Consider the following 18,577-nt stretch of genomic DNA (forward strand, 5'->3'; position numbering starts at 1 on the left):
CTCTGAGCGGAATAGATGACCTTTTTTTTGTGGGAAAAATTCACCGGTTTTTGAGAATTCTTCTCCGGTTTTGCAAGTCTGGAATTTCTGAAAAAGTGTCCTCTTTTTTGATTTCCAAAATATGGTAAGCCTACCTACACAACAAGCGGGCTTAGCCAATCGATATCATAATAATATGACATATCTAAAGTATACAGCCAACTAGACGGAAAGATCTCTTTAAGTTGAAGGAGAATGCGCTAAATTTGGTAGGCCCCTATTGCATTCTGTGGACCCAGTTCTACCCTTACCAGTCAAGTAGAGCCAGGTAATGTGTACTCGCTTCTACCGAGTACCGAAGCGCCTATAGAAAGTATCAACTGCGTGACGTTTCTCTGCGACGCGATTGCACTTCGAAACACAAGCTCATTGCCCATTGCGGCGACGCCAGTTGCGCACTCTCACTCTCGCCGCGCAGCCTCTCTTTTGCTCCTGAGCTACGCTCTCGTTTAGCCAGACAGCATTGTTGCGTCACAACGCCAATCTCCATAACAATAAAAAATTTGAGGCTCATTGTGGAATTTCCAGAGCCATGAGCGGAATGAAATTTTTATTTTGGTAATCAGTACAGCGGCAGCTTTCTATTGATACCCGTTTTATCAAATTTAATGCTCGAAAAGCCGGTCAAAAATAACCGTCAAATCGCCTTTAGCCAAAAGCATCTCGTCAACTGAATCAGCTAATCTTTTGCGATACTGATTCAAATAGAGAATCAGTCACGGTACGCACGCCACCGAGAAAGACGGTACAATATGCCGCCTGCACGATCTATGAAGCACCTCTTTCGCAATTATACTCAAACTCATCAAGATAATATGAGTAATTTTATTTTGAAAAGTACAAAGTAGGCCGTAAGTTTGAATATACTTTTGTTAGTGAAAATGTCACAAACACCACTCACGGTAACTAAATCGATTTTTGGAAATTGGAATTTTTGTGAAATCGGCCATTAACTGCGCTCACGATTTACCTGCATTTTATGTTGTATTTGTGTATGTTGTGTGCAAATTTCAATGTAGTTGTAACTTGTAGGTAGGCCTACTCGAACCTGACCATTGCCTCTCTTGTGTGTAAGCTCGTAAAGCTTCAGCTTTTAATATATTTGCGTTGTAAATACATTATTAAAATGTAAATGAAATCACGGACATAATTTCATTAATAGCTCAGTAATATATGGATTATATTCGAATATTAAAATTGCGTAACGTGTTCGATGTCAGCAATCCACGATGCTGGACTTGTCGAAAACTCACTATTCGTGGATCTGCCGCTGGAATTTGATACAATATCGTTTTCATTCACTAGTCTGTTTCCTAGTGGCGTTGAAATAGACTGCGTCACCCCCGGCAACATTGGCATAGCTGCTTGGGCTTGCTGGCTGCTTTGAAATGTCATGGCTTGACCGATATTAGTGGACTGGTGCCCGACATTGTTGGCTCTGGCGCTTTTCGCTGTCATGAGGAAGTCTTGGCGCTGCTGCTCCGCCTGCTCGACGTCCATATAAAGCATACTGTCGTCAGTTAGCGATTCCAGTTCATCATCTCCGATATCGCTTTGAGTCATGAAGTGTTGATTGCAAAATTCAGAATCTGTGAAGAGAACACACATATCTTATTTAGTCACATATGTATAGTATACACTTATTATATGTAGCCACGCCCGTGTGCCACCCGTGATATACGGGTGTGGATATACACCCGTGGTACACGAGACTATAGACTTACACACCGGTCACCGGTACACCCGTATGATATATAATCGCGATATAGTTCTAAGTTAGGCCATGAAGAATGGCTAATGGTATACTACAGATGTAATGCAGGGTCTGGAGGACATTTTGCGGAATCAACAAGAAAATGTGTAAATCTATCACATACAAAAACACATCTATGCAGATACCCAATACTAGATAAACATCGAAAATAAAAAGTCACGAACAAAACTTACAAAATTAGAATTAGCAGACTAGTAGGCCTATAGCAGAAGGCGAAGATACTTCAATAATAATCGTCAGATTATATTTTCATCTGAACAAGACACGCGCAATTTGCAATGCGATAAGACAAAATGCGATGTAATGAACAGATAGGAGGATGTCGAACGACCAGTTGCGGTCTCTTAAACTGGCATCCACCTCGGCCTAGTGCCCGATGTCACAGTCTCTATTTCGTGGCTCTTTCTTGCTGTAAGAACAGCGACACGGGGGAAGAGGAGCCCGGAATAACCTCAGACGCGGAATCGAACCCGGTGGGCCTGTTCGGTAGGCGCTTATCGTCACTACTAAACTCCACCGCAATATAAGGCAGAGGCATAGGCAGAGGCTATTTTACGCGATTTCAAACTTCTAAATGAAAGGAGTCATCATACCCAGTTGGTCGATATTATACTCCGTGAGAGGTGGTAGAACATCTAAATTCTCGTTCATTTCATTAGGATGCATCGTCATCGCGTTGTGATTCATTTTCTTCTCACTGTGCATCGGTGCGTGCGCCGTCAAGTCGTGAATAAGTCGTTGCGAATAATACCCGTTCCAGTGGTGGCCCCTGTCCTTGTTGTTTCGCTTTTCCTTCGCCCGTCTATTTTGAAACCAAACCTTTGAAACATCAAGCTGGTTTACAGTCGGGGGTGTCTTCGTTAAAATGGTCGTCGCTTTACCTGGACTACTCTCATATCAAGGCCGGTCTGTGCCGCCAATTTCTCTCGAATGGTGCGCGGCGGCTTCGAACTTATCAAGTATGCGTCCTTCAACACTTCCAGTTGGTTGGAAGTGATGCTGGTCCGCGATCTCTTCCCGTTTTCATTTTCGGCATCTTGTAATAACAACCGTTATAAAGTTAGCAGCTTAGCACTGGCTAGGATTGCAGTTTCTTGTATTCGGGCTGTTGCAAACTAGGTTTGATTTTAAAGCAGGATCAGTATTCAAGAAAAAGAATGTTCAGATTTTTGCGGCCAGTAGCTAAAATTGTTGAGTTGGCTAAAAAAACGTTGCACGCCAAATTTCGCTCAATTTCAGCTCGTAGAAGTCCAGTTATTCGAGTTTTTCATTATAGAATTACCTACGGTAAATATACTAATTTTCAAATCCAAGATTTTCAACTCTAATAACTTCGCTTCTACCAGTTGGAATTAGCCAAATTTGCTGTATATCGTTTTATTGGACTAATTGATAATTTCATGAGGTGGAAAAATTTTGGAAAAAATTCATTTTTTACGGATTTGAGTCAAATTTGTTGTGCAACATTTTTTCAATCCGATCTAACATCTTTAGCTAGTAGCCGTGAAAATCCGAAAAAAAGTTCTTTTTGAACAGTCCTACTATATACACCGCAGTACACATGCATAGAGGCACTCATACACATTGATACGATAGCCAGGTCGAACGTTTTTTACCAGAATAAATGAGGGGATGATTGGGTTTGAACACAGACTTCGGGACCTCCGTTGATTGGTGATAAACACAATCGATCAATATCAGGATTACCACAACCCCAGCGAAATTAAGTCTGTCAATAGCAGCCGTAATCATAACCCCCAAACACACACCCACAGTCGCACGCGTCGTTTGAAGTATTTGGAACAGTGAATCCTTCAAATAATCGATGCAGCCATGGATGTAACAAGATTCGACTTCGACGATATTTACTATATATCCAAAATGCACGCAGGCCGACATAACTCTATAGAAGTTACGCCACGATGTTCGAAATAAAACTCTATGGAGCAGGTTCATTGACCAACCGTATACGTTAGAGGCCTTCTTAAATGGGATTAATGTAAACCAGAGCTCGCACAGCGCATTAGGTTTACCCTATAGCGGCCTAGCCTACATTTGATGTAACGCAATTTACATAGCCGGCAGATCGGTAGGCTTTGCACCATGGCCTAATATAGGTAGGCCATGCTTGCACAATGTAGATATAAATGCGATTACAGCCGGATAATGCTCTGAACATAGTATGAAATTCAGATAATCATGTTTCAAACATGTCCACTATTACCCCTCGCTGCAAACAATAGACTATGCATTTTGATAAACATCTGTCACATCAAAGCGCTTTCACTGTCGTTCTGAATTCATTGATCAACAATATCACGTCAGATCGCTTGATATCGACGACAGTTATCCCATGCTAAGACACCGCATTGCTGTCAAGCTCGTCCACGGATATCCCCATACACTACGGATCAGAAAGTCATCAAAAACGACAAAATGACCGACTTTGCGAATTGATATGTATGGCAGTATGTAAGTTCTGATGAACAGAAATACTTTTATCAAACAGAATGACGTCGAATTTAGGGTGTAAATGCGCGCAAGATATAATATATAATCACATCATAACTGGGTTGGGAAAATCGAGTAGCTGGCGGATTCGATTCCGAGAGCCGAGTATTAACCTTTGAGTATAGAATCTACTGCTTCGAGAACAAAATAATATGACGCCATACCAGTAATATTGACCAGGACAAGGGAAAATAATACCAGGTAAATGTCGCCAAAAATAATTTTTTATTCACCGATCGTGGGTAACATAGCCTTGTGAAAATACCGCGGGTAAAACACTAATTCGCAAAGATGTCGTTTCAACCAACATGCGCAGCTATGTGCGAGATGTTTTGGATGCCCACTGCCCATAGTGGCCAGTTACGAGCAGCTGAGAATGCAAGACTACCATGAAACCAAATGTTTTGTTGAAAATATAACTCTCAGCACGAAGGGCATAGGTCAGGGGTGGGCAAAGTTTTTAGCTCGCGGGCCGCATTCAACATCCGAATCCATTCGCGGACCGGACATATGATAGATATTATTAGCCAAGACGCAATATCTTTGTTTAAGTATATAGTAACCAAGGAAATAAGGAGATAATATAATGTCTATTTAAAACAAACTAAATATAAGCGTCAGAAATTGTGTCAAGATCGTATAAGCTGGTCGTCCTCAATAACCAACCAATTTGTCAAAATTAGCGATGAAAGTCGCTTGTGCCGATTCTAGCAACAAGATGGAAATTTGAATCTGTGGGTAAGAATCTGTTCATAGATGTGCTGATTCTACTTTTGCTTTACCTCGGGTTACCATATTTTGGATACGAGAAAGGAGGACACTTTTTCAAAATTTTCGGACTTAAAATTTGTGGAGTAAAATTCGGAAAAAATGGCACATTTTACCCGACTTTGTGGTTGGTTGACTAAAAGAAAAGGTCACTTTCTTTCGAACCCCCAATTTCCTATTTAGCGTCATTTATGCCCATTTTCACTCGAAACTATCCACTATCTTAGCTCTAAAAGCCGTAAAGGAGGACGAATTACCCAAAGAAGGACATTTAGGCGTTCTCGGAGGACATTTTCAAAAAGCTGAAAAAGGAGGACAAATCCTCCTAAAGGAGGACGCATGGTAACCTTAGCTTTACCTCAGGATACACAATTTATGACAGCATCATAACCATGAGGGGGAAGCGGGTGGCGCATTTGGTAAAACACTGCAGTCACGACACCAATGGTTGCTGGTTCGAGTCTCGGCTCTGCCATGTTTCTATGTGTCGGAGGTTTATCTGGGCTCCTCATCGCCGATCCCGCTGTATATACAGCGCCTTCAAAAGCCCAGTGGAAGAGAGAGCCGAACTCTTGAAAGATGGCAGCTACAGATCACGATGAAGGAACAAAAAAGCAAAAAGACACCTGACGTTAATGAAATTCATGTGCTGGGCGCAAATGACTACAATAGCGATAAGCGCCAATGATGTGTCAATAAAACAAAATAAACAAACATCATAACCATGCTACCTCTAAATACCTTTCCACAATATATTGATAATACAAATATTTCTACACATATCGAGGACTAATCTACCTAACACACGCGCGAATCGGTTTTTCCAAGCACAGCACTAAAAGTAATAAACTTGCAGGGGTCTCCGATTCAAAATCACGCTCGCCGTGAACCGAATTATGTCATTTCTGTTTTTAATTTCGGTGATGTTTAGCAAGTGAAACCTTTTAAAATGCGTGGGCCTTGAGGTCAGGCTAACGCGGTAGCAACAAAAATAAGAAATAAATATCATATATAGTACGAGTATAACTTACCATTGTCATGGTGAAATATAATAAGAAAATGTTTAGTAAAGTCCCGCTACAATTAGATTTTAGTACGCATTTTATCAATATAGGCCTATTCGATTCATATCAATCGCTGTGTCCAGTACTAATCATAACATATATTGCGATACCATTGTACATAGGTGATTTCTTTGTTCTTACACAATATTTACATTCGTGATTCGCCCTTGCTTGTACGGATGGAAAGTAACTCAAAAACTTCGGTTTTCAATGAATGCATCAAATGCAGCCTCACCTTTGGCCTTGGAGTGCTCGTAGTCCTTCTTGCAGACTAATCTTTGGTCGTCGAGCAGGTAAAACTGGTGTCCCGTTTCTAATTTCTCTTGGCACATCCAGCATTTGAAACACTCAAGGTGGTAGACGTGTTCTTGCGCTTTTCTTACGATCACGGAAGGCGCTATTCCTTTACCGCATGCTGCACACTTTGTACCGTAATGTCTGCACAGAATAATAATCGGTGATGCTTGAAATTATTACTAAAACTATGCAACAGCATCACGCACTTGAAAAAGTCCTCCTTGCAATACACCATATTTTCCCGGCTGTAACACGATTTCGACAAAGGTACGGCGCACTCCGCGCATTTTAGACAGCGGGTATGCCAAGGGTTGTCCAGAACTTTAAGAATGTACTGGTCGAATATAGGTTGTTTGCATCCCGTGCATCTTGGAATTTCCCCTGTAAAACAATGCATTGATACGGCGCAGATGTACGAACTACGACGCAGTCAAACCATCTAAACATTTGGGATCATTAAGATAAACAGTTTATTGATCGCGTCGATTGATTAAAAGAGGGATGCATACAGATGGGGAAGTTTTGAGATCTTACTAAGTATTTTCATAATATCAATATCTTCTTCGCTTTCAAATATTCCGACCGAGCCGTCCTGCATATTTGAGTTGTCATCCGTAATGGGTAATTTCTCGCCGATATCATTTCTCCGGACCGCATCTTCATCATTGCAAGCATCGTTTAACTTCTGTTCAAACTGGAGCCCAGCTCTTCGACCCTTATCAATTCGATTTTGCGTTTTATCGCTCAACACCATTACCTCGTAGCACCCCTGTCCTGCTTCACTATCGATATTACATTCTAAATTTCCCCGCGGTAAACTCATTTCGTCCGCTGAGCGTCTTCACGTCAACGCTACTAAATATTCGAATGAACTGGTCAGTAACTTGGAGCAACTTGACAAATGACTCTAGGAAAGCTTTCAATCCCATTTTATACGAAATTAGTCGTCATTACATCATTAATGTCGATTTTCGTGGCGCTAAAGCAAACATTAGGATAGTTTAAATCCCATACAATGTCACTTGGATGAAAGGCTTCCTTGTTTGACTTGTGTAAAGATGTCGGGGCTGGTGCCGTGCATTTATCTCGGGCCGACGTGCACAGCCAATTCTTCCTTTGGTCTTGCATTTCAAAAACACTCTCGCCGAACAGTTCGTAATGACCATTGTCGGAATTATAGGCTTAACGCCGACTAGAGGAAGTGCATCTCTTAGTGCAAATATTCCCTATCAGTTCAGTCGCGTTCAACGGTGCCGATATTGCGAAGTCGGGATATAAGGTATATCGCGGCAGAACCCTTGCTTTTCCTGATGCATAACGTGAGAGTGTTGACAGTGATAGCGAGACTCCGTTTCCGATATCAAGACCATGGGAACATATCTCGTTATCATACCAAACGCCGAAATGATCCACGCGGGCGCATAGTAGGCTGCGCTGCAAGCCTTAGTGGAGCGCTAATTCGTGCTAATGATCCGAGACGTATGTCCGGTCTACCAATATGTACAAATACCGTCTCTGTGAAAGTTATATAGTAACTTGCATAGCGGATATCACGCTGAGTGAGAGCATATTCTGTCACGGGACTACGGGCGGAAACAGAGATGCCACCGGCTAGACCTCACGAAGCGCAAACTCCAATATCATATTTCGTGTGTTTTGCTAGAATTGGTCGATACGAGAAATACATAAGTCTATTGTCACTGGCATCGTAACTATAGTTTTGTTGAAATATATAACATTGAACCACATATAATGCAAATTCATTCAACTTCATACGATGCCAACATCATTCAAGACTTGTCAGCTCTGTAAGTAGCTTTCTCGAAAACAGTCCACTCGCCAATATAGTCGATCACTATGCTGTTGCATAATCAGTATGTGATATTCCCCATTTGAAAGATAACCTTGAACGACGCGATAAGTGCGGTATCATCAAAGGAAGCAAATGATATAATGGATTCAGCAACGGCTCACCGATGTATGTTTTCAAAAATTAATTCAAAAATGCATGATCTGATTGCCAGAGGGAGTCAAGTCAAGACTTCCGAATCTTTAGATTTAAAGTTCGCATAATTTTGACATCAGAATTTAGCGATGACAATGCTTCTGTCGAGGGAATAGTCAAACTGGTGGCTGCGAGAGCGTTGATGGTTTGAAACTAAATAGATGAAGAGATATTGTTTTAGACGAAGTGTGGAACTGTCGTTCGTCGGATATCAAAACCTCCTCGATTATGTCTGTTGTCAACCCTAAAACTCCGAGCAGTTTATTTTGAATTGCGTCTGATATTGTGAGACCAAGGTGGGTGCTTGATTTAAGCACTTTCACTTCCTGATCGCCACGTTTTGAATTGCTGGGAATTTTTAACTGTACTGAATTAGAATAAGGTGTATACGACTTAATTCTGAAAGTTGTCGAGATCCGCGCGTACTCAATAATGTTTCATATACATCGTATTCGGAACTGAGTCCAGAATTCAGCTGTAATGTCTCCCATCCCGTGACATGGAGAGAAATGGCGCTCGAATCGTCTCGCTATTAATGCGACTCCGCGATTGAGTGAGCTACCGGAATGATTGTCGGCTATGAAACCTTGCGCTCAAAATGATCGCCGTCTGTTGCATGGCCGAAACTTGTTATGTTATATGCAGGCGCCGAATACTCCGGTCCTTGCAATCTGAGCTCCGCGGTAAAACGCGACAAGCAATTTATGCGATATCTTTAGACTCAAACACCCAATATTGTTGACCGAATTCATTCGTCAACTTAAAAATATTTTTGCGCCTTGCGCCGTTAGAACATTTGCACACTAGTTTTTCATGACATAAATGTCAGCAAGTTTGGTGCGTAGTCAAATATATCTAGCGTTCATTGTCACCTACTCCGGCTCGCTTATATCGGACGACAAGATAAAAAGGTCAAAAGCACTCATGTGACCCGCGCAATGGTTCGAAAAACCGCAGGAGGCCCTTCAGCCAAAATGGTTGACCATCCCTAAGGCAACGTATCGAAAATAATACTATAGTCGCATTTAATCCTGCATTTTATTACCATATTTGTTTTACCTTACGACGCACCGGTAAGATGTCTGGCCAGATAGAGGGAGAATAAGCGGATTTGGCACGCGGAGAAATTGAAGTTGACGCCCTGTGGTTATGCTCTGGTCAGGTATACATTACCAACTTGATAGTAGGTAGAGCTAGAACGGGAATTAATGCTTATAATATCTCTATCTATTTTTCGTGAGTGTATTTCGAGGCTATATGCAACTCTATTTTCAATCCTTCATAATTATTATTATATATGGCCTTAAGAACAACGATGACTTGGCCAAGGTATTTCAATCGGCGATATCATAAATCTAACCATATCACAGGAGATTATTCCTACAATTATACGGGTTCACACGCTTTCACGCACGTTTTTGACACTGGGACCGAATGTGTTTTTCTTTATAACAAACTCATTGTTACGTGTCTGTGTTGCACCGTCGGGCCATGTTTCGAATTTGGTTTAGTTGTTCTTCAGGATGCCGCAACTGCAGCAAAGCAACTGAACATTTGTGCATTATGACCAATGAGCAGGCGTGTATGTATTCTGGATGTTAATATCACAACGGCAGGAACGAATTGCTGTCTTATCATCGACAAAAAACTAAATGGCCACGTTGACTATTCCTTAAATTTCGCAAGGCTGACAGGACAAGAAATGGAAGGTTCGGAAGCTGTTGAAGCGACGAAGCCGTTCGCTATTGCTAAGGTATGCAAAAAGCCTACGTTTTAAACAGCTTTCCGCAGACTTCGCTGAATTAGGAGTGAGCAAGGGGGCAATTTGTCGATTTAAACGGCTTTGTTTTGCGAGTGCGAATGAATATTTTATTACTTGTGCAAAGTTTATCCATCATAGAGTACATTCGAGTCGAGAATTGGCATAAAACACTAAATTCCCCTCTTCCCGCCAATCATTCAATGTGAAGTCCGCACCTATAAAACAACTGTTTAGCAGTAAGATGCGTAATACGGCTACCTATTACAACACGCCATATTGTAAATCGAACATGTAGCGGCAAACCCGATTACCACTGAGCGTAAAATATTCGGGATCGACGAAAATCCACGCAAAGTTATTGCGACCACATCGAACGTAAGTGCAGGGCACAATTGTTCTACGCACGCCAAACATATACTTAAATATCATTTACATATCTACGTGTTGCGTTTTGCCTCCGACCCGAAGATAAGAATATCCGCAAAAAGTGACAGTAATGCTCGATGAATAATTCAATCATACGAACTTAGGACCATGAAAACTCACTTTAGCCCGTTGTATTCCAGAGTACTTAAATTTCTGCGATCTTGCAAAGCAATTCTGCTCAGCCAAATTTCTAAATTGCGCTATATGCCATTCTAATCAAGTTTCGAAGACGACGATGTTGTGCGTAACGCCAGCCGTCAGAGTTTTTTTTACCATATAGTGTCCTATGATTTTACGCTCATTATTGCAGTACCATTGCATAAATGACATGAGGATATATATCAAAATTAGCAATGTCAATTCAACTGGTTTCGGTTACTTGGCTTTGCAGAGGGTTGCATTTAAAACAAAAATCAATTCAAAACAAACATGTTTAAAACGAGGCCCTTGTTTAAAACATGTTTTATTGTTGTTTTTTAAGCAATGACGTCACTAATATTCAATTGTGAGGGCATAGTGGATTGACATTCACATTTGAAAACATAGCGTAACAATGGCTCCTTTGATGAAATATATATAGGTACTATAGCTGTTGAACCGACTATTTTGAGGGTTCCAATCTTCCCATATCGTATAAGTCGGCTATATTGGACTGTAGACGTCCGTAGGCTAGGCTCATACAAGATGTTTTTTGGAAAGTATTTACACAATTATGGCATAATTATACAACTTAACAACACAATTTTTTAACGGCAGTTGTTTCAATTGCAACCTATTGGCAGAGTTGTAATAACTCGAGTCATGACTCAGTCAATTTGTAAAATATGGAAAATGACTCGACTCGACTTGACACAATTTGTGTATTGACTCGACTTAGTCATTGCACATGACTCGACCGAGTTAAATGAATCGGCGGCGAAGACGGGCATTTCGTTGTAACTTCGAAGAACAGTAAGCTACCACGTTATTCGTAATTCGGCTGTCAGTGATTCTGTTTGTAAAATGGGGGCATAAACTGTGTATAGTGAGGATAACTATTATGAATGCGAGGCATTCAATATCATCTATGCCAGTGGTTCTTAAACTTTTTTGAGCGCGACCCAAATCTGAGTTTCATGATCACCTCCCGACCCAAACCTCAAACATAACAAAATGTATTTTTTGTGTTAACACTCTGCTAATTTTTCAGATAAGACACAGACAAGCAGTAATTTCTCTTTCATAATATTTTCAATGCAGGACTCTATCTTACTGAGCGCAATGCGCAAATCGTCTCCATGATCGATTGCGAGCCTTGGTTTTAACAACCGTCAGTGCGGAAAATCCTTGCTCACACAGATAAGTGGTCGCAAATGGGAGCAGAAAAGCCATTGCTTCGTTACCGATTATTGGCTTTTCCTGTTTAACCGAAGTCCAGAACTCTCCAAGTGATGCAGAGGAAAAAAGTTGTCGATGGAATTGGTCATGATGCAGGTCGATAAACTCTTCCTGCAGTCCTGCAACATCCTCTGGTAAATTGTCAACCCTTGCCAAGAACGGATTTGTGACCCACCACTGAGATGCCTCATTTCTGTCTGGGATGTAGCGATCGAACTCCGGACATTCGTAATCAACAAATCTTAACCTATAGTCTTTTTAGCAGCTACTGGGCTAAGTAGTTACGCCTAGTGTAGCTGCGCTGCCATTGAAACTCTTAGAAAACCACTTATGGTGTTCTACAGCCTTAAGCGCTTCATGCCAGCATGGGTTCTTCTGATACTCTTTATATCCTTAATCCAATCGAAGTTACACTATGGCATCCTCTGTTGGGGGGCTGCCAGTAAAACTGCACTCAAGCCACTGCAAAAACTACAACATAAAGTATACTCCGAATCATAGCTAGGGCCCCAAAGGGGCCTGGCTGCCCATCCAACATTCCAAAAAGTCGCTGCTGAAGAGATTCGGCGTCCTAAACATAGAAGATATGCGGAAACTAGAAATCGACAAGTTTATGTATCAGTTCCACTGCGGTCGTTGCCCCGAATATTTCAATGACTTCTTTACCTCGGAATCAAAAGCGCACAAGTACAACACACGCGCGTCCACGTCGTCCAAATATCATATGATCGACCGAAAAGATCATCGCTCTATCAAATATGCCGGACCTGATGTGTGGAACAGTATCCCGCCGGCCATCCGACAGTCGACGAGCATGTCCACATTCAAGTCGAAATACAAGCAATTACTATTAAATGAATACAGTCCATCCTCAAGATTACCGGACCACGACTGACCTATCGATCTCGCTTCCCATGACATGCCGCCCTCTTTATTGTCGCTTTCTTTTTCTATACTATCTTCTTTACTTTCATTCAGTGTGCATGCCTCCTCTTTACATCGCCTAGGCCCTAGGCCAAGGTGGGTGTCAGATTCCATAGACTACTCCTTGTCGCTTCGACCTTCCTGTCTTTTCATTGTATCGCATTTTTGTGGTGTATTGAACTGATAAAATTGCTAATAAACCAATGATGATGATGATGATGATGATGATGGAATAATCCACTAAGAAGCTAAATGAAATGCGTATGATGAAGCAATAATCCACTAAGAAAATTGAATTTTGACAGATTTGAATCACTATGTCGCGACCAATTTTCTGACCCTCCGCGACCCATGTTTGGGTCGCGACCCATACTTTAAGAACCACTGATCTATGCCAAGTGCCAGTGTTTTTCAACCTTTTTGAGTATGCCATTCGCACTATTTTTGCAAAATAAATTTCATTCGTACGCAAATCGAAAATTTTTATATCAAAACAAGACGAAGATACTTAATATTTTGTTCAGATATGTAACAAATAAGTTACTATAATTTAGGCCATCAGGTGTCTCATTTAAAAGACTCTTTCTCCTCGTTTTGATTTCAAGTATAGTACACTCAAACCCTTCTCGGTCAACAAATGTTACACGCACAATAACAGATCGCCCTGGTGCCGTGTCTACTCAATATTATACCCTTTTGCGACCCATACTTTAATAACCCTCGAAAGAGGTAAAAATTTGCGTTACTGAGGCTTGCAAATGGGAGACTGTAATGATCGTATTTACTACTATCGTGGAGCCTCTCGCTAATCCAACTGTTATCACGAAAATGATTTGTAATACGCTAATACCAGCAATAACTGTTTAGCTAAATAAATACCCAATCCTGAATAAGGTATACGCCTGATTTCTATTGAAACACAACATGCTGTTGTGAGTTATCATATCACGCGGTGAAGTCAGTGTGAAGTGAAAACCAGTCGAAAAGCTTCCAGTGGAATAAATTTGGCAACATGAACGTACTTGTTTGCTGCAATAGTGAAAGCATCGTTCCGTTTTGACAAACTAACATGAAGGAACTGTTCTGTAATGCTTTAACGGCATATCAGCCTAATTTCAAACATATTGCAGCCCTGGTGGAACCTCATAGTGTCACCGCACAACAATAATAATTAAATCATTATTTAATAATCCACGATTTACTGTGAGTAAAGTCATTCTTGTTTCCAATTTTTGTGTGTTGCGGTTCTATCATAACTTTAAGTTTTATGGTATATGCAGCTTGAGTATGGAACATGTCTGACGAACCCTGGTATTTATCCTGCTATAGAACATATCACAATACCGCTGTTGTGAATATTGATTGCAGAAATGATAGCTCGTTATAATATACTGGATTGCCAACAGAATTCAGTGTGAACCAAATTGCTACAACTAAAATTATATTCCCTGTTGACAGAAGCTTCGTTCAACGCCATTGACGAAATAGTTTGAATTGAGAATATTATTTTATGTTCACGTCTTAAACGCCTTCATTGTTATTAATGTTTCTCGATATTTAAAACACTATTATCATGGTTTTATGATCTTATTATCATTATCGCTATGGCTATAGATTGTACAGACGACAGTTTCATTTTATAAAGAGCCCTAAACGGTCTATTTTCCGTCGCTGGAATCTTTTTACTCCGCTTGTAATAACTATGGAATAAATTTCACAAAGACACGTCTGTAAGGTGTCTGTCGCCGGATTTTTAAGAAAATTTGCCTGCAGAGATCTATATTGAATATTTGCTCTATAAAAGTTCACAAACACAGCACAATATAAATTGGAGGAAAAATTCAGCTTGACTTCCAAATAGAGACGAATGCGAGTAAAATTGCTGGTCTAAAACTTATCTAATATTTAAAACCAGGATCGGTTAGAATTGATCAAGTAGGACTGGCGCTAAGGATGCTTTCACGATTATATCAAACATAAGGGATTTCCAAAGATTTTTGGTGAGGGCGAAATGTATAGTAATCTGCGGAAAATACCGGGCATTTAATGTACATGACATAAAAACATCAGGAGTGGTACAAATACGATGACATCCGAAGTACAGGTAGAAATATTGCCACGATAAAACTACTTGAAGAAGAGGTACAAAGCGAAACTTATGAAAAGTACACAACGTCGGTAGTTTAAAGAAATAGAAAATTACACTATGGCCGTAGTTTGGACATATTCCTATCATATAAAATATAGATGCTGCTTATTTCAAGTTGATGAGAGAAAATTGGCTTGAGATGGTTGGTGTGTGAAGGCGTTGGTGCATACAACTTATTAATAGGGCAAGTTTTGTTGCACTAAAATCGCGAGAAAGTTGCATCTAATTTTAACAAAGGTTGCACTAAAAGTTGTATTTATAATTTTTGTTGAATTATTAAGGAATGAGATACTCAAAAGGTTCCGCTGCATAACTTAGTTCCTGTAGTACCGACAAGATAGCGTAATGGTTAAGCGTCCGGCTTCTTGATCGGTAGGTCGTGGGTTCGATTCCCGGCCGGGTCAGACCAAAGACCTGATTAGTAACACTGGTATCCATGGCTTCCCTGCTTGGCGCTCATGCATTACTGGGATAGCATGGAGGGGTGGTGCATGACTTAGAAAGTCGTAAAGGCTATATCTGCACTTCCTTGTCCAGCGGCATATGCACTCATGGTTTGCATATGCGCAGATCGTGTGTATGTGTATCATGAGTCGGTGTATATGCCGCAAAAACATCAAGGACAAAAATAAACTACGTCCTTCCTAGAGCTTCCAAATTTGTTACTTCGCCATTTATCGGCCTGACGAAACCGTCCAAAATTATATTTATCCCGGCACACAACAAGAAAATTACACAATGCGGGAATAATTTTCCGCCAAATGCCAAACCGCATAGCGATAACCCCTCCACCTAAAACAAATCTAATAACACCCCAAACCCCATATGTAAGCAAAATTGACCAAAGGGGTTACACAGAAACTCACTCTTGGCGACTTTAACAAAATCAATAGTCAGGAAGAGGTGAACCAGGGAAAATGCAATTTTCGGCTGTCTCGCCTGGTCGTTCGTGAAATGGGAGACTATTTCAAAATTAAACGGCAGAATTGAAGCGATCTATTTACATATTGTTCGGACACGGTCTTGTTTGGCAGGGGTAGTTGAACTTCTTGCTTACAAGCCATTGTGTCAGATAACAGTGAGATGCAGCAAACCCATCATATAGCTCTTTGTTATGCAAATCAAAGAGATTAGAAACATGCTAGAAATAGTTCAAGGCATATTGTACGGCCTAATCCCCCATCATTGCAGCCTGCCGCCCCTGGTGCAGAGCCGGAACCGCCAAGTAGCTGCTACGCCACTGACTCCGCAGCGGATTTGAGTTCGCGTGTCTGCGCGAAAGTAAAATGATACTCACCAATGCCGATTTTCGCGGATGAGTACAGCAACCCGTTGTCACTCTTCAAATCTCCGGAAAACTGATGTACAGTTTCGGTGGTTGGTTCATCGGAACAATTCAGCCCGACCTCTGATTTGACTTCATGTTTGTTATCTTCTTTCGACAACAATGATACACATTGTGGGTAGTTATCAACTACGCCAATATCGTTGTAACAGTGCTTCTGCCAGTCGCAAATCGGTTCACTTTTCACCGTTACCAACTTGTTAATCCTGTGACAAACTGCTGTAGATGTAGACTGCACAAATGTATCTTTCGAATTGTATCCATTTCCGCGTAATATCTCTATCATGGCATCGTCGTCGTCGTGGTACCCGTTGTCTACGCTGCCGTCGCTGTCAAAGACATCCTCGTCGAAATTTCTTGAAAAGTCCAGCGGCATGTCGCTGCGGTCTTCGGTCGCAGTTTCAAAAATTGAGCGCGTTTCATCGACTCCGCAATCTGTGCCGGCCTTCGCCATTTTGTTCCCACTTTTGCAATCCGATTTATCGATTAATTTGATCAAGTACTGAGGCTAAATATAGAACAGCGTACTGCACATATTCACCTGGGCATGACAAATCTCTGGAGAAATGTCACCTTGTGTAGAAACTCGAAGATACGATACTCCGCTGTTCCGTAAGCCTACAGACATTAACTACCGATAATTCTGCGTAAAATTTATTTTCGTTATTCGGATAAAACCGTTGGTGCCCTGGTAAAATCAATGAAAGTTATTGTCACAAACTCCGAAAATGTAGCCCGAAGCTAGAAGAATCACAATCGCTTCTCTAGAGTACGTTCTAATTGTAACAGGACTAGGGCTGGGCACAATGATTCGAGTACTCGAATCTGAATCAAGTATTTATTTTGATGATTCGAGTCGAGTAGTAGAATACGATTTTTTCGAATACTGAAATTATACACTCTTCGCAACTGAGAGTTAATTTATTGACGAGAATTAAATTTACGATACGATTTTCAACTGTGATGGCCTTGAATCCTAGATTTTCCGTATCGCAGCATACAAAGCATAGAAAAAAAATAATAACGTTACTAGAAATAGCACATTAACGAAGTCATGATAATGCCACAACATTGTCATAAAGTGCAATGAAATCGGCATGGTCGAAAAATATACCTGAGTATCTTTAATGTGACGGATAACAGGAATTATATTCTTTGTGGTGGCATAAGAGGTACATATTTGAACTTTGACGTATTACATTCTGTTATGACGTCATAACGAGTGGTACTCGATTACTCGACTCGACTGGAAGCATAATACCTGACTCAGAATCGAATCACTCAGGTACTCGATTTTGCCCAGCCCTAAACAGGACGATAAGAGTTCCAAATAAATAAGTTCATTGCACGTCCAGTCCATGTTGGCAAATGTTCCATGTCATTGGTCATTCTACCTACACCCAGATCTATGATATATTGTATATATGCCATACGCCCATCGTCTTACAGGCTATTATTACAAGAAACTACCTGCTCAGTGCTCAGCTTTAGCAGCCATTGAGCGATAACGCTTGGTCGTAATTGTAGGTGTTGAAATTCACCCCGGAATACGTTTTTGGCGTTACTTCGATGGATATAACGAAGAACCAACGTCAACAGTACATCCCGTAATCACGATATGATAAACACGTTATTGCCTTACAATATTTCAAACGGATAAACCAATATATCTCATTTATGAGTAGAACAAATTACAGAAGTTGCAAGTTAGGATGTTCGTTTTTCCAATCGAATGTGCGCTTATTGCATATCATAGGCTATATATGCAATGTATAGCAATTCAAATTATAAGGTTACTGCGAGGTTTCTGTAAGTCAGTGGTGCCTAACCTTTTTTCGTAAATGACCCCTTTCAAAACATTGCCACGTGAACGGACCGCTGCATGCTCAGAAATCGATACAAGGTCAAACTAAACTTACATTTGTAGATACCACAAATCTTTGAAAGCAATAGTGCAGAGTATAGAATCCAACAAAGAATGCTACATTCACGAACCAGCGGAAAAACTGCAAACGAATATAAATTTAACAAAGTACCGACGATGCTCATTCGATACAAATTTACTCGGGAGTCTGTTCTTGCCTCTACGCGCCAAAAGGTAGACACTATTCCCAAGGATCTTTTATTTTCGCAGCG

General features: G+C 40.8%; 1 protein-coding gene across 1 annotated transcript; it reads right to left on the reverse strand.

Moving 5' to 3' along the window:
- Positions 1 to 1,120: 1,120 nt before the first annotated feature.
- LOC145459205 (LIM/homeobox protein Lhx3-like) lies at positions 1,121 to 17,104 on the reverse strand. The gene is made up of 7 exons (XM_080337837.1): positions 16,983 to 17,104; positions 16,394 to 16,905; positions 6,660 to 6,834; positions 6,392 to 6,594; positions 2,695 to 2,849; positions 2,407 to 2,632; positions 1,121 to 1,628 (listed from the first exon to the last, which is right to left on the reverse strand). The coding sequence occupies exons 1-7, from the start codon at positions 16,988 to 16,990 to the stop codon at positions 1,231 to 1,233; spliced, it is 1,677 nt and encodes a 558-aa protein (XP_080193963.1). The 5' UTR covers positions 16,991 to 17,104; the 3' UTR covers positions 1,121 to 1,230.
- Between the last annotated feature and the right edge of the window lie 1,473 nt (positions 17,105 to 18,577).

The sequence above is a fragment of the Botryllus schlosseri genome, chromosome 16 (assembly GCF_051294905.1).
Source record: "Botryllus schlosseri isolate E-star chromosome 16, Bs_hap1, whole genome shotgun sequence".
NCBI lineage: Eukaryota > Metazoa > Chordata > Ascidiacea > Stolidobranchia > Styelidae > Botryllus > Botryllus schlosseri.

What these genes read in the sequence shown, in the direction of transcription:
- LOC145459205 (XM_080337837.1), bottom strand. An exon ending in ATCCGCGAAAATCGGCATTG is followed by an intron (nt 6,835 to 16,393) that starts GTGAGTATCATT and finishes ATTGTTTTACAG; the next exon opens with GGGAAATTCCAAGATGCACG. An exon ending in TGCAAGGAGGACTTTTTCAA is followed by an intron (nt 6,595 to 6,659) that starts GTGCGTGATGCT and finishes TATTCTGTGCAG; the next exon opens with ACATTACGGTACAAAGTGTG.